At 40.4% G+C, this 16573-nt stretch overlaps 1 protein-coding gene across 1 annotated transcript; it reads right to left on the bottom strand.

The window, feature by feature from the left end:
• Positions 1 to 9373: 9373 nt before the first annotated feature.
• LOC144221576 (olfactory receptor 1J4-like) lies at positions 9374 to 10373 on the bottom strand. The gene is given in 2 exon segments (XM_077752406.1): positions 9374 to 10346; positions 10348 to 10373. Coding segments are annotated over 2 exon segments (999 nt in total).
• Positions 10374 to 16573: the final 6200 nt, after the last annotated feature.

Below are 16573 nucleotides of genomic sequence, written 5' to 3'. Positions count from 1 at the left end.
ACTTGTAAATTAAAGAACATCTTGCTAAAAAATGAATGGGTTGACCAAACAATTAAAGGAGAAATTAAAAAGTACATGGGAGCCAATGAAAATGAAATTACAACAGTCCAAAACCTTCTGAGATGCAGCAAAGACAGTCATAAGAGGGAAGTTTATAGCAATCCAGGCCTTCCTGAAGAAGTAAGAAAGGTCTCAACTACAGAACTTAACCTTACACCTAAAGGATCTGGAAAAAGAACAACAAATAAAGCCCCAAACCAGCAGAAAATGGGAAATAATTAAGATTAGAATAGAAATCAATGATATTGAAATAAAAAACACCAGAACGTATCATTGAAACAATTAACAAAATTGATAACCCCCTAACCAGATTGATCAANTCATCTCCCCCACTAAATCCCCTGGAAACTGCACCTTCCCTGTTCTAGAATACACCCTGGTCCACACCTGCATCCCCAAACATAAAATATTCACCCATATAAATATTTTCCCACTCCTGATAACCCAGAGTTGGGGAGACTAAAGCACATGCTTTAGATGTGGCAGTGACGTTAATAAGCCCTGGGATGAGCCTCACATTGAAACAGTAAGCTTCAGGGCTCCCCCATCCCCTGCAGTCAGCCATGCTAGGTGTGATTTCCAGTCAGATTACTCTGCTTAAAGCAATCACAGGACCAACTCCCTTGAGAGGTCATCACACCACAACTCCTTCAGCCTAACAAGGGCCCCTGAGGCCAGCAGAGCAGAGCTCAGTCTCAGGAGACGCTGCCTGGGCTTCTGCCATCAAGGGGGCCCTTGCCCTTTGAGTCAGGACGTCTCTCCTTCTGAGATGGGGAGCTGGGAAAGCAGCAACATGCTTGGGGCCAGACTTGAGGGGTTGGAGGCCAGTGAGGGGAAACGTACTATCCCTTCCAAGTAGCACACCAGCTCCCCTGCCTTTCCTGTTCCTCTCCTTGTTAATCAGCCCAGAGTGTCATGGGAGAAACATGAGGGGGGCTGCGCTTGGCTGAGAAGCAGACTTGCAGCTGAGTAGCAGATGTGGTGCAACCAGCTTCTGGAGAAAGTGGGAAGGAAAGAACAGCACCTGGATCTGGAGGTGAGCTTCAGTAAGCGGGACACCCTCTTGGCTCCTCCAAATTCTGGCACTCTTTCCTCCTTGAGAATTTGAAATATTTTGTGGATTAAGCAGTCATAGGGTCCTACTAAAGCCTCCACCCAGCTTTTAGTTTTCAGTCCATCCAGTTTGACCTCTAGACCACCTACACTGTGTGCTTTGCTAGAAGCAAAACACTGTCAGGAAGGAAGGAAGGAAGGAAGGAAGGAAGGAAGGAAGGGAGGGAGGGAAAAGAAAAGAAAACTATAATATTCCCAGCCTCAGCCAGTACTTTGTGTTTTGAGCGCTTCTTGATTCTCAGATTCTAAACCTTCCTTCTTTCTAGTTATCAGAGTTGGTGATCCTCACATCTATGACCTGGATCACCCAACCTCATTAATTAAACCAAACCTCCACCAATTTCTTATTTCCACAGGCAGGCTTTGCACAAATGGCTCATTTTTTTAATATTGACCTGTGTTCGACAAACTGTTTTGCAGACATGGTATCTCATTTGCTATTGAGAAAATATCTGGAATCAGCTTGTGAGCAGGTGACAGAAGACAAATCAAACCCCATCTTTTGTCTTAAGTCCAGGACACTGTCCAGCACCAACAACTCCCCATGTCAGACATCCCCCAGCCATGTGTGGCCATTTTTTTCCACCAGTTAATCATGGATGTTAAAAATTTCAAATCCACCATCTGTGTAACACTGAAAGACAGTTCATCTCTTTAGCCACTACAAGAATAGGTTCTGAACATGGGCGATGGAAGCTTATCAGTTAAGAGAGAAGGAAAGGGAAGTCATTTAGGAAATGACACAGTGAGGAAAATAGTGCTTATGCCTGATTGTGACAAACCATTTACACCAAAACGTGAGGAGGTGTAGTCTGAGGGTTAAGAGCATGAGCTTCTGAGTGATTCAGCTGGGGTTTCAAATCCTGATTTCTATTCACTTCCTTAGTGGCCCTGAGCAAATCACTTCACACTAAGCCTCAGGCATCTGAAAACAACACATGCCTTGTGATCCCTCATCATGGTATTTGTGAGGTGCTTAGCACAAGCTTGACATGTAGTAAATTTTCACTGATATTTGTTATTTTGTTAACTTTAACTACTGGTTCCCTCAAATCATTCAATGCCTAAACAAATAATCCTTCCATAAGATCTGAGAAAATCATGAGATTAGTCTGACAATTTGGCAGTGAAGGATATGATACTTTAAGCATGTGAGTTAACTGATTTTGAGTCATAGCAGATAAGGGAAGGTGATACTGGGATTGATGATGATCAAGAGTTTCTGCTGAGTGTTCACAATATGCTTGTCTCTCTTCTGAATGTCTTTTTCTATTTTTTGTTTTGTTTTTATTTATTCCTGAGAGAAATAGAGCGAGAGTAAGAGACCAGGGGAGGGTCAGAGAGAGAGGGAGACACAGAATCTGAAACAGGCTCCAGGCTCCGAACTAGCTGTCACCACAGAACCTGATGCAGCGCTTGAACCCACACACCGTGAGATCACGACTGAGCTGAAGTCAGGCACTTAACCGCCTGAGCCACCCAGGCAACCCCTGAATGTCTTAAATGCATTTCTCACTAAATCCTCATGAGCATGTGCATATTTGTGTCTAATATCATACATGGTGAATCTGAGGTATAAAGATGTTTAGCAATTTATGATAAAATTGTAAGCAATTTTTAAGACTTACTGTCTTAGCAAGTTTTGAATATGAAATGCAGTACTATTGACTATAATCACTGTGATGTACATGACATCATTTAATTGTTAATGTAAGTACAGCATTTATGTCTTTGAGTTGATATATTAATATGGAATAAAATATTATAGGATGAAAATTCCAATGTATGGGATTATTCAAAAAGTGTGAAAGAATATACTGCTTCCAAAGAAGTTATCTTAAGGGTGCCTGGCTGAGCCAGTTGGAAGAGTCAGTTGGAAGAGCATGTGACTATTGATGTGAGGGTCATGAGTTCGAGGCCCACGTGGGATGCAGAGATTACTTAAATAAAACTTAAACAAAATGAAATTATTTTAGGGGACCAGAGGAGAAAGAGCCCACTTCATTGAAACAGGTTCAACATTCCCATTAGATTTTCCCTGTTGTTTATTTTGGCAAGCCCTTATTTTTTTTTTTTTTTCAAAAACAATGCAAAGATGAACTTTACAATGCCACCACTGGGCTTCCTTTGATAGGAAACAAGTGTCCTCTGACCTGCATACCAAAAATACCTCCATTCCATCCCCTATTCATCTCCATCTCTTATGCACTACTTTATATTGTTTATTGATGCTCTGTCTCCCCAACTAAACACGAGCTACACAATGGCAAGAATTTGCCTGTTCTACCAATAATCCCCAGCAAGGGAACAGGAATTTCACAGAATAAGAACTAATGGACTGGAATCAGCAAGGTCCATCTCTGATGGCTTCTAAAGATAAACTCCTTCTGTCCTTCCAGCCTTCAATATAAGGCCCTTATGATGCCCATGGATTTGGGAAGGGAGGACCACATCAAGGACTATGAGACTGACAAGCTATCCCTACAGAACAATTAATTGCAAACAAACAGAGAAAAAACAAGACTTGCTGGGTTCTGAGGATTTGTGTTCTGGACTTGAAGTATGGTAAATAACAAAACATCTTGTGTATGACTGGACCCAAATCAATGGAAAGAGTCAATGAAACTAGCAGTGTTTCTGAGTTCATCCTCCTGGGACTCTCCTCCAGGCCTGAGGACCAGAAGCCACTCTTTATCCTCTTCCTCACCATGTACCTGGTCACCATAACAGGGAACCTACTCATCATCCTCGCNAGGTGCCCGATTTACTCTCTTTTAAATTTATATCCTTATTAAATAGTTGTGCTTTTGTTTTTTTAATTACCTAGGGTATTTTTAACCATACCATTTAAAAAATAGTAATGGCCAGAAAGAACAAGAACCAAGAGTGATTATTTGAAAGTTATCCATTCCACAGTGGGGAGATTGGAACCTTTCTTATTCCCACTCATCTTCAAAGGTATATGTTTAAAAATATGTGAGTNAGGATTTCCAATTACTACATGGTTGTAACATATGAATTTCTTTACATTAATTTAGATATCTCAATTAATATAAACCTATTAATATATCAGATTACCAAGGCAATCAATCAATAATAAAGCAATGTAAGAAAGAGAACCCCAAATAAATCCTTATTTATATAATCATTTGATTCTTGGCTAAGTGCAAATGCAATTTAGTGGAGAAAGGAACAGCCATTCAATAAATTATGCTGGAACAACTGGATATGCACATAGGAAATAATTAGCCTTGACCCCTTATTCATACCATACACAAAAATTAATTCAAATAGGCTCATAGACATAAATGAGAGGGATAAAACTATAAAATTTCTCAAAGCAAATGGAATATATATATTCATATATATATTCACATACACATACATGTGTATACACACACATATAAAAATGTATGTATGCATTTGTGACCTTCAGATGAGTGAATATTTCTTTTCTTTTTCAATTTTCTTTACATCCAATTTAGTTAACATATAGTGTAATAATAGTTTCAGGAATAGAATTTAGTGATTCATCACTTACATATAACACCCAATGCTCATCCCAACAAAATCCCCCTTTAATGCCCACCACCCATTTAGGCCGTCATCCCCCTCCAACTCCCCTGCAGTAACCCTCAGTGTGTTCTCTGTATTTAAGAGTTTCTTGTATTTTACCTCCCTCTGTTTTTATCTTATTTTTCCTTCCCTTCCCCTATGTTCATTTGTTTCAATTCTTAAATTCCACATAAGAGTGAAATTATATGAGAGACTCTTGAATGCTGAGAAGGAACTGAGGACTGATGGGGGTGGAGAGATGGGAAGGGGGGTGATGAGCTTGGAGGAGGGCACTTGTGGGAATGAGCACTGGGTGTTATATGGAAACCAACTTGACAATAAACTATTTTTAAAACACACACACACCAAAAAAAGAGTGAAATCATATTATATTTATCCTTCTTTGACTGATTTGATTTAGCATAGTGTATTCTAATTCCATCCACATTGTTGCAAATGACAAGATTTCATTCTTTTTGATCACTGAGTAATATTCCATTGTGTATATATACCACATCTTCTTTATACATTCATCAGGTGATGGACATTTGGGCTGTTTCCATCCTTTGGCTATTATTGATAGTGCTGCTATAAACATTGGGGTGCATATAACCCCTTCATTTCAGCAATTTTGTATCCTTTCAATAAATACGTAGTAGTGCAAATGCTGGGTCATAGGTTAGCTCTATTTTTAATTTTTTGAGGAAATTTCATACTGTTTTCCAGAGTCACTACACCAGTTTGCATACCCACCAGCAATGTAAAAGGGTTCCTAATTCTCATTCTCACCAAAATCTGTCGTTGCCTGTGTTGTTGATTTTAGCCACTCTGACTGGTGTGAGGTGATATCTCATTGTGGTTTTGATTTTTATTTCCCTGATGATGAGCAATGTTCAGCATCTTTTCATGTGTTTGTTGGCCATCTGGATGTCTTCTTTGGAAAAGTGTCTATTCATGTCTTCTGCCTATTTCTTCGCCAGATTATTTGGGTTTTGGGTGTTGAGTTTGGTAAGTTCTTTATAGATTTTGGATACTAACCATTTATTTGATGTATCATATGCAAATACCTTCTCCCATTCCATTTGTTGCTTTTTAATTTATTGTCTCCTTCTCTGTGCCAAAGCTTTTTATCCTGATGAGGTCCCAATAGTTCATTTTTGCCTTTATTTCCCTTGCCTCCAGAGATGTGTCATGTAAGAAGTTGCTGCAGCTTCAGTCAAAAAGGTTGCCACCTGTTTTCTCCTGTAGGATTTTGATAGTTTCTTATCTCATATTTAGATCTTTCCTCCATTTTGAATTTATTTTTCTGTGTAAGATATCTAGGAATAAACTTAACCAAAGAGGTAAAAGATCTATATGTTGAAAACTATAGAACACTTATGAAAGAAATTGAAGAAGACATAAAGAAATGGAAAACATATTCATGGATTGGGAGAACAAATAGTGTTAAAGTGTAGATACTACCTAAATAAATCTACATATTCAATGCAATCCTTATCAAAATAACACCAGCATTCTTCACAGAGCTAGAGCACAATAATCCTAAAACTTGTATGGAACCAGAAAATTCCCTGAATGGCCAAAGTAATGTTGAAAATGGAAACCCAAGCTGAGGCATCACAATCCCTGACTAGCTGTATGACAAAGCTGTAATCATCAAGGCAGTATGGTATTGGCACAAAAACAGACATAGATCCATGGGATAGAATAGAGAACCCAAAATGGAGCCACGAATATATGGCCAACTAATCTTTGACAAAGCAGGAAAGAATATCCAATGGAAAAAAGACAGTCTCATCAGCAAATGGTGCTGGGAGAACTGGACAGACACGCAGAAGAATGAAACTAAACCACTTTCCCTCTGCTCTTCTATGTGCTCACTCCCCTTCAGTGACAAGTCTCCTCTTTGTTCCCGGAACATAGCTGACATTGTCACATCTCAGAGCATTGCAGGTGCTGTACCTGCTCCAGAAATACTTTTCCTGCAAATGCTTTTCCCTCTAACTCTGTTCTCTGATGCCTTCAATTCTTTGCTCAAGTATCACCTTCTTGGTGAGACCAATCCTCGTCACACTATTTAAAATAGCAGCCTATGTTCTGTATTCCTGATTTCTTCACACTGTTTTATTTTGTAGCACTTAAAATCCATGACATTTACTTACCTATTATGTATTCATTGTCATCCCCTACTAGAATATAAGCTCTACAAAAGGAAAATATTTCTGTCTGATTTGTTCTCTTCTAGAAAGTTTCATAAGCCCAGTAAACACATTCTAAATACCTGTCAAAAAAAATAAATTACTTTTGTATACATTTATATTTTTTCTTTTCTAAGAATTGAGTCTCTAGAAATCATGCTCAAAGGGTATGTTCTTTGTGAAGCAAAAGGTAACTCATTTTCGTAACATAGAATTAAGAAAATNTTTTCTCTGGTTAGGACCCCAGTGGCTGTTCCTTCTCGGAAATCCACCCTTCCCAGCTTAAGTAGGCAGGAAGGAAGAATAGCTCTCTGGGCCTGGTTGGGGTCAGGGGCTTGGGTAGACTGGGAGACGTAGAGGGAATGAAGACGGTAAAGGCACAGGCAGATACGTAAAACTCTGTCGAGGTGGTTATGGTGCCTTCTGGCCTTTTCCAAACCACTCCGCCTCCCCATAGGTTGTGGATTGGATGAAACGCAGCGGTTACTGTGAAGTATCCTGAAGGTCTTTCTTTTCCTTACAAGAAACACATTTGAAAAAAAAAAAAAAAAAAAAAAAAAAAAAAAAAAGAAGGCATAAGTAAATAAGCTGTCCCTACAAAGAAAGTTCCAGTTAAAAAAAAAACATTCTACATTGGTTTAGGGAATTTGTGAATGAGATTTAATGCACTGCTCTCCTTTGCTGGGTTTTTGTCACAGGAAAAAACTAAGGATAATAGAGCCAAAATATTTGCAATATGTTTTAGTTTTAGACACAATATGTAACTAGCAAATACGTTACAAATGCAAAGATTCTCAACTTCATTACTTTAAGCACTGAGAGCAATACTTACTTTTTATAACTAGAGGACATGATAGACAAAAGGACAAAAACACTAAAATGTTTATTATTATCTCATTTATATAATCTGATACAGACTATGAATTATCATCAAATTTCTTATTAGTCATCTTTTGTACAAACAATAGCATTTATGTAGCATTTTTTATTTTAATTCCAGTATAGCTAACATACAGTTTTATATTAGTATCAGCATTCAGTATAGTGATTCAACAGTTCTATGCATTACTCAGTGTCACATTAACTATTTTTATGCCTTTTTGTTTATCAAAAACCATGCTGCACAAACCTTAATACTAACTGAGCTATAATGGTCCAGATGTTAGTTTTATTCTAAAGACAAGTAACATATCACATTTGAGAATTCTTTTTATTTTTATTTTTTATAGTTTATTTGTTTTTTGAGAGAGCACACGTGTTCAGGGGAGAGGCAGATAGAAATGAGAGAAAGAATCCCAAGGAGGCTTCGCACTGTCAGTGAAGAACCTGACATGGAACTCAAACTCATGAACCATGAGATTGTAACCTGAGCTGAAATCAAGAGTCAGACACTTAACTGACTGAGCCATCCAGACCCCCCTCGCATTTGAAAATTCTTCTCTCTTTAACTTGGTATCACTAACTTAAAGGGTCAGAAGATATAACTTCTACAAAATGCAATGTAATTCAGACCTCTAATCTTAGTCTAAGATTGTTTCTCTTCTTCAAAAAGAAATATATAATGTGTAACCTTCCTTCAGAAAAAGAAGCTCATGTATTTTGATATCATAGCAAATCATCCATATCTCTTCAGATAGATAAGGTCATATCTTAAGATGTTGACTTGACAAAAATGAGAGTGGCTGACATATACCAAGGCTTATGGGAGAATAATGAGGACAAGAAGAGATTCCTAAAGCTAAGGCAATAGGTTATGGAGATCATAACTTGAATGGTTTTTTAGTAAGTTCTAGAAAAATAGGCAGGGAATATAATCCAAGCAGGAATCCAAAAAGAGGGAGAGATCATTGAAATCAAGGAAAATTTGAAAGGCACCAGAAACAAGGGTAGCCACTGTATCCGTTAGCTTTTGCTGCATAACAAATCATCCCAAAATTTAAGTGGCTTAAACAACAACCACTTGTTTATATGACAATTCCATGGGCTTGCAGTTTGGGCTGGGAATGTGTTAGCTGGATAGGGTTTCTCGTCTGGGAAACTAATCTCAACAAGGGCTCACTCATGCCTCTGCTATCACATACCAGGTCACCTGGGTGCTGGTTGATTATTAGCTGGAGCATCTGGGTCCTCCTCCATGTGTCCCCCCCCCCCATCTTCACACACCTTAGCTTGGACTGTTTCTTATGGTGGTCTCAAGGTGCCAGGAGGAGAAGGAACAGAGTCTACATAGGCTTGGAAATCTTGCACCACTTTCACTGAATCTATTAGTCAAAGTCAATAACAAGCCCTGCCCAGATTCAGTGGGTAAGGAAACAAATCATATTTTTACAAGGGGCAGCAAAGTAATTTGGCCATTTTTGCAATTTCCAAAAATCACCTCCACAAATTTTCAAGGAGATGTCTCTAGAAGCATCACTAGGAAAAGTAAGAACATAACTGAGTAACTGTTACTTAGAAAAAAATAATTTTCCTCTATAAAGTGCTCCCAGAGCCAATTTAATGTCCCTGTTCCTCAGGCTATAGATAAAGGGGTTTAACATGGGTGTCACCACTGCATATATAACTGAAGCAATTATGTCTTTGACTTTGGAATTGTTTGATGAAGGAATGAAGTAAATCATTGCAAGAGTCCCATAGTACAAAAACACCACAAGGAGGTGGGAGCCACAGGTGGACAAGGCTTTGCAGATCCTCTTGATGGACGGAACCATTAGGATGGTGGCCCCAATGCGAATATAAGAGCCCAAAATAGCACACAATGGCAGGAAAGCAAACACTCCCCCCTCAGTGAAGATAACTAGCTCATTGAGGGAGATGTCTGAGCAGGTCAACTTCAAAAGGGCGGTGATATCACAAAAGAAATGAGGGATGGTATTGTCAGCACAGAAGGACAGGCGGGATAGAAAGAGAGTATGCAATAAGGCATGGGCACACGAGAAGAACCAGGATCCAGCCACCAGTAAGACACACAGCTCCTCCTTCATGACAGAGGTGTAGTGGAGCGGCTGACAGATGGCCACATACCTGTCATATGCCATCACTGCAAGAAGGAAATTGTCCAGACAGACAAAAAGTATGAAAAAATACATCTGGGAAATGCATGCCACATAGGGGATGGATAAGTGCTGAGTCTGCATGTTCATCAGCATCTTTGGGACAGAGACAGACGAGAAAGAGATATCAGAGAAGGCCAGGTGGCTGAGGAAGAAGTACATGGGGGTGTGGAGGCGAGAGTCCAGCCTGATGAGCAGGATGATGAGCAGGTTCCCCAGCACCGTGGTCAGGTACATGCCCAGGAACAGGGTGAAGAACACGCCCTGCTGCTCTGGCGGGATGGGGAGCCCCAGGAGGAGGAACTCAGACACACTGCTCTGGTTCTCCCGCCTCATGTTGTTCTTATGTCTCCTGGAGATAGAAGATCAGAGACTGAGATATGGTGGTTATCATCACTATGTGTACATTACAGCCACATGCTGTTTCCCCTGGAGACTGTATCAAAATTCAGACACACCACACATTTTGCAGTCTGAATCTCCATCTGCCCCATTGTGGTCACAGAATGCATCAAATTTCCAACAGCATATAAGATTTCCTTCAAAGGAGACCAGCATAAATTTCTTCACTTATTTGACCATGTTCCAGATTCTTTCTTGGCACTGAGAACAAAACAGAAAATAAAATATGAAATCCTCTTCCTTCTTGGAGCTTACAATTATTGAGCACATTATGGAGTACTGATCAGGAGCTAGGGCTCTGTAACTAAAAAAAAATATTGAATTGGATTCTAAACTCAATAATTTACTACCTGAGTGGCCTTGGGGACTTTTGTCACCATAGTCAGAGATCCTACTCTTCACCATTCTGCTGTTACTGCCCTTCGTTCGTTTGGCAGAATATCCTGGTCCATGTTTGGAATTGTTTCAGGGCTTCAAAATTGCCCCATCTACCTGCTTGATTTACCTACCTATGCTCATACATATGATTACCCTATTGTATATTATCCAAGCCAGCATACTTTAAGAGTGAAAAGAGGGGTGTCTCAGTGGCTCAGTTGGTTGAGCATCCAACTCTTAAGTTTGGTTCAGGTCATGATCCCAGGGTCATGGAATTAAGTCCTATGTTGGGCTCTGCACTGAGCGTGGAGCCTGCCTAAGATTTCTCTCTCTCTCCCTCTGCCCCAAACACTCTCCCTTTCTCTCTAAAAATAATTTTTTAAAGACTGAAAAGAGAAGTTAAATAATAATTATACCAGAACAATAGGTCTACACCAAGACTTTCCTAAGCAAACCAGAATGTATGGTCACCTACTTATACCACACTTTCCAATGTTTGAAGGTCTTCCACATGCACTTAATTACATTAATTAGCAAGCATTAATTGAGTGCCTGTAAAGCAGAAATTCCAAGTCAATTATTTCATGTTACTATAGTGGAAACAGGTATGAAATCACATACTCCATAGCATGTACTAGTTGATGGACTCTGATCTTAAGCATAGGACTTCTGATAGTCTTTGCACTAAAGGCCAGGCAGCTCCCTTGCTGGGAATTAAATCAGACTTAGAGGCCACACACAGAAGCCCTAAGATGGAACCCAGTGAGACACCATCATTCTAAGGCATAGGGATCTGATAGAAGAGCCTCTTCGAAGAACCTCTGTTCTCTGAGCTCATCTCAGTCAGCGGGACCAGAAGAGGGGCAGTGACTTACACCTTCTGCTGATACATGGCTGCTCAGTGGCATTAATTGGATAAAACTTCTTTTTGGAACTCAAGCATTTTGGAGGTGAAATCCAAAAGTTTTGTGACAAGTAGAATCTTCACATTCAGTGATTGGACCAGGAAGCATAGACTCCTGATGCAAACCACCCACCGTGTGAAAGAAACAGATGGATACATGCTCTGAAAGGAGGAAGGGAAGCTGTCTACTGGAGTTTGAAAAGGACTGTGTTGGATGTTTACCTTGCCTTTGCACAAAATACTCTGAACAGTCAAGAAATGACTAGCAAGTTTAAAATCTCATGCATTTAGGGAATAAACATGATGCTAGCACCCATTTAGTGCATGCTTATCACATGCCACATACTGGGTGGAATACTCCTATCACATTTTACAGTTCAGTCTTCTTAGCATCACAGAGGTTGATCCCATGGTCCAAAATGATGTGTCAAAAATAAGATATTTGAATCAAAATGTGTGTGACACCAGCGTCAGCACTTAACCACTACCATGCTCTCAAGAGTAGAAAGATGGTTGGGGCACCTGGGTGGCTCAGTCAGTTGGGCAGCCAACTTTGGCTCAGACCATGGTCTCACATCTCAGGTCATGGTCTCATAACTCATGGGTTCGAGCCCCGTGTTGGGGTCTGTGCTGACAGCTCAGAGCCTGGAGCCTGCTTCAAATTCTGTGTCTCCCTCTCTGCCCCTCCACCGCTCATGCTCTCTCTCAAAAAAAAAAAAAATCGATAAGCATTGAAAACAATTTTTAAAGAGTAGAGGGGTGCCTGGGTGGCTCAGTTGGTTAAGTGTCCAACTTCGGCTCAGGTCATGATCTCATGGTTCATGGGTTTGAGCCCTGCGTCAGGCTCTGTGCTGACAGCTAGCTCAGAGCCTGGAGCCTGTTTCGGATTCTGTGTCTCCCTCTCTCTCTGACCCTCCCCTGTTCACGCTGTCTCTCTCTCTCTTTCAGATATAAATTTTTTTTTAAATTTTAAAAAGAGTAGAAATATGGCATTTTGGAAGGTCAATGAAGAAAAGTGCCCTCAGTGCACTGTGGGGTCTTCAAATCACATGGACAAATAGCTTACCACCTGACTTGAGGATGACTCTTCTCAGAGCTGCCTATCTCTGTCTGAAATAAAAGGAGATAAGACATAAAAGGAGAATGTAGTTATGAATCTGTTTATCCAACACACAGACATACATACACACATCTATGCACACATACACACACACACACACACACCCATGGACATACACACAAACCCATGCAAACACACATACACATGTTGCCTTCTGATTTTATTTCTCTCCCTTCTATACCTATTTTAGGCTAAAATAGAGTGTAAGTGTTTTATACATAAAAACACACATGTAGTCACACACATACTCATGCACACCATCACAGACCTCAGATCTATATACATTCTCTTCAAGACCTAAACTCATTCTAGATAAAATACAATCAGGGTTTGTGTTACTTTTACATGAATTTACACTCAACTGATAAATAAAACATTGTCACACACAACAGAATACATAAACATCACAGTCATCCAGACAAAGCACAACCCACAGAAAAAAGAACATACTATCTACATACAGGTACATGTGCAGTAATGCAAATACACCACACAAAAACATAAACCTAAACAACACATGAACACACACACACACACATACACACCCCAAAAAAAGTTTTCCCTCCATAATCTATTGAAACCCTGTCTACATGAACAGAGTTGGTACATGAGTTAGTTAACTGCTGGGAGCTGCACCGGCCTCTCTGGATGGCAGTCACAGCAAGGAGATGGCAATGTTTGCACAGCTTCTGCCATGAGAAATGAAGACTAATATCTCCTTCTGCTACTACTGGTTCATGTTGGAAATGAGCCTGCTGGTATTGACTAGGCGTCCCAATATTCCATATCAGACCCATATTCTGAATACAGATACCTCATAAGGAAAAGCATATTCCTGCCTTCACAAAAGAGACTTTAGATGAAAGCTCTATGGGAGATTGTCAAAAGGCTCTTCCTATGGGCCTTGCAGATCCAAGACTTAGATAATAAAGGGGGTTAAAAACACAAGAGTTACTATTGAGCCTGGTCCCATATCAGAAGAGCCTAATTTATAGTTAAAGTACAGATAAGTACAGAACATAACTTACTAATTGGTGATGTATGGCAGTCCCTTCCTCAAGGCCTACATTCCACAAACACCCTCCCTTACACTGGCAACTGGGATGAGGATAGATAAGAGTAGCTAAAACATAAACCCAGGTGCCAAGATGGACACATTTAGGGCCCCCATGAGGACTTCCACACACAAACCAATTCAGAAACATTCATCCTCCTGAGAGCCAGACAGAATGACTCCTAGCTTATCTATATACAGCCTAACCTATATGTTATCCTGTCTTTCACTAAGAGCATCCTGTTATTTCCTTGGTTGTAAATTCACCATGACTGGGATAATTCTGCAATTGATATCACAAAAGACCTCTCATTGTAAGAAATTCCTTTTCTCTGACCTCATATGGTTGTTGAACCTTTAAATAAAGACACCAAAACCCACAGGACAGAGATGCCTGCCTGGTGATCAGAAAGAATCTCGGGGCTCTCTCATTCTCTTTCGCCGACACCGTCCATCCTTCAGGGACCCCTGGACCTGTCGGAGCCGGCGCGGCCTCCGGCAGTTAACTACTAAGTGCATTGGGTTATACAAACAACACAAAAAAAATACACACATGCATACACATCCTTGCCTAAACATACACGTCCAGTGCCAGGTGGTGATTCTCCATCTTCCTACCTACAGCACTCCTTGGTGAGCTCAGACACTTCTGGTCAAGGTTTTTCCCTGGGCCTTCACTTTTTGTCCAGCACACCTGGTATCCAAGGAACAAGTTCTCATGACCTAGGGACCTTTTGAAGATTTCGTCTCTGTTTTCCAGCAGCATAAAAATGGGCAAGAAGATCTCTATTCACCAACAAGGTTAATACCCAGGGGGAACATCCTGAGCTTCTGATGAGAGCAGGAGTCTATATGGGCTAATTGCCCAATTTTTTGCTTTCCCCTTGGGAGGTAACCTGTGAAGGGACTAGAGGGGCTGAACCACAAGTCCTAAGAGAAAGTAACCTTGATGTTGATGTCATGGAGCGCAGAAGTGACCATGGCCACCTTGGCTTCTGAATAGCTATGGCATGGGGTCAGTCTTTCCATACCTTACAGAATGGCCAAAACAGGGTAAGGACTGGTCTTGCAGACTCCCAAATTTCAGACCTGGCTTCCATCAGAGCAAGCGTTCCACTGCTACCTGAGAGCTTGCAGGTCTCCCCACTCCCCTGAGATACTCTGTAGAGCAAGGGCTGAGGCTTGATCAAGAAACAATCAGATGGTGAGATTGATCCCAGGGCGTTAGACACAGACTGACCTGAGATCAGTAAAAGCTCTGCCACTGGGTCACCTATGCAAGGGATTTAAGTTCTGTCTCCTCAGACCTATGGCAGGTGGTAACAGCTCCTTGACTGCAATGTTATTGTGAGGGTTAAATGAGATACTGTGTGCTAAGACTAAACCCAGTCAGTTTTCTAAAGACAAGCTGGCCTAAGGGACTAAAATTCTAATGAATTTGCCAAATGAAGCATTCACCCTAAGAACTGGTCAAGTTTGTAACACACCAACCCAAGTCTTCATTTAATTATAAATTATGCTAGTAGCAGACTGTGTGTGGATGGGAAACAAGAACACAAGACTATTTTTCATCTTATACTTTTGATAATGGGTCTTCTTCTGTAAGTCAGACTAATGGTAAGATATGACATCACAGAAATGTATACATGACAAAGAGAGAAAGAGAGATGGAGATTTTAAGAATTGCAAATGTAGAAGCTGGCAAGTCCGAAATCCACAGGGCAGACAGTCTGCAGGATGGAAATTCAGGGCATCTTGAGGCAATGTCTCTTCTCCAGAAAACCTCCGCTTTTGCTTGTACTCTCAAGGCCTTCAACCAACTAAATAAGAGTAATCTCCTTTACTTAACATTATTCTACTTTACTTACATATATTTACTTTATAAAATATTTTACCTCATTTACTTAAATTATATTCTTTTACTTAAAGTCAACTGATAGTAGATGTCAATCATATCTACAAAATACTCCATGGCAACACCTGAATTACTATTTCATTAAATAACTGGGTACCATAGCCCAGCCAACTTGACACAGAAAATTAAACATCACAAGTGGTGAGGTCAAGGAATGCCAGTCAAGGAATCTTCACCTGGGAAAAATATGGAGATGGGTTTGCTATGGGAAAATAGATCAGCAACCAGTAAGGGGTACTGTTCCATCTCTGAACAAAGGAAATCAAGGATGAATGAGGATTCTGAGAGTACTCAATGAAACATTCTGGTCCCTTGCTTGAGTTTTAGACCTGAACCACTTTCAAACCCAGAATCCACTGACTGATGGAAAGGCCATGTCCCAAGAAGGAAGAGCCATGCAACACCACAGGGAATGCACCCATGGTGATTCTCCCTGACTTTCCCCAGAGGTACCTATGGCCATTTACTTGGGCAACTTTATATGGGAAAATGTCGTCATGGTGTCATTGTTAGAGAGGATGCAAATAGGGATAAGGTACTAAATGGAGTACTGGTTCAATTAGTTATACAGTGGGTCCACTTAATCTGCAGACACACTATGTAATTTCAGTAGTGTCCTTAAATATAATTACAAAGAATACTTGGAAGTTAGCACATCACCAACATTGGATCCCTGGCCTGTGGGGATCCTCTGAAGCTGCCCATCCCCAAGTCAAGATAATAAGTCAAAAATAATATATCTGAGGGGAATGGAAGAGAAAGCATGCCACAGTGGGTGTCCATCATTTCTCTCTTTAACTCACCATTTGAGTTCCTACAAA

The sequence above is a fragment of the Crocuta crocuta genome, unplaced genomic scaffold (genome assembly GCF_008692635.1).
Source record: "Crocuta crocuta isolate KB4526 unplaced genomic scaffold, BGI_CrCroc_1.0 scaffold1099, whole genome shotgun sequence".
Taxonomy (NCBI): Eukaryota; Metazoa; Chordata; class Mammalia; order Carnivora; family Hyaenidae; genus Crocuta; species Crocuta crocuta.
The sequence above is the reverse complement of the archived record's forward strand: the minus strand, read 5'-3'. Positions and strand labels throughout refer to the sequence as shown.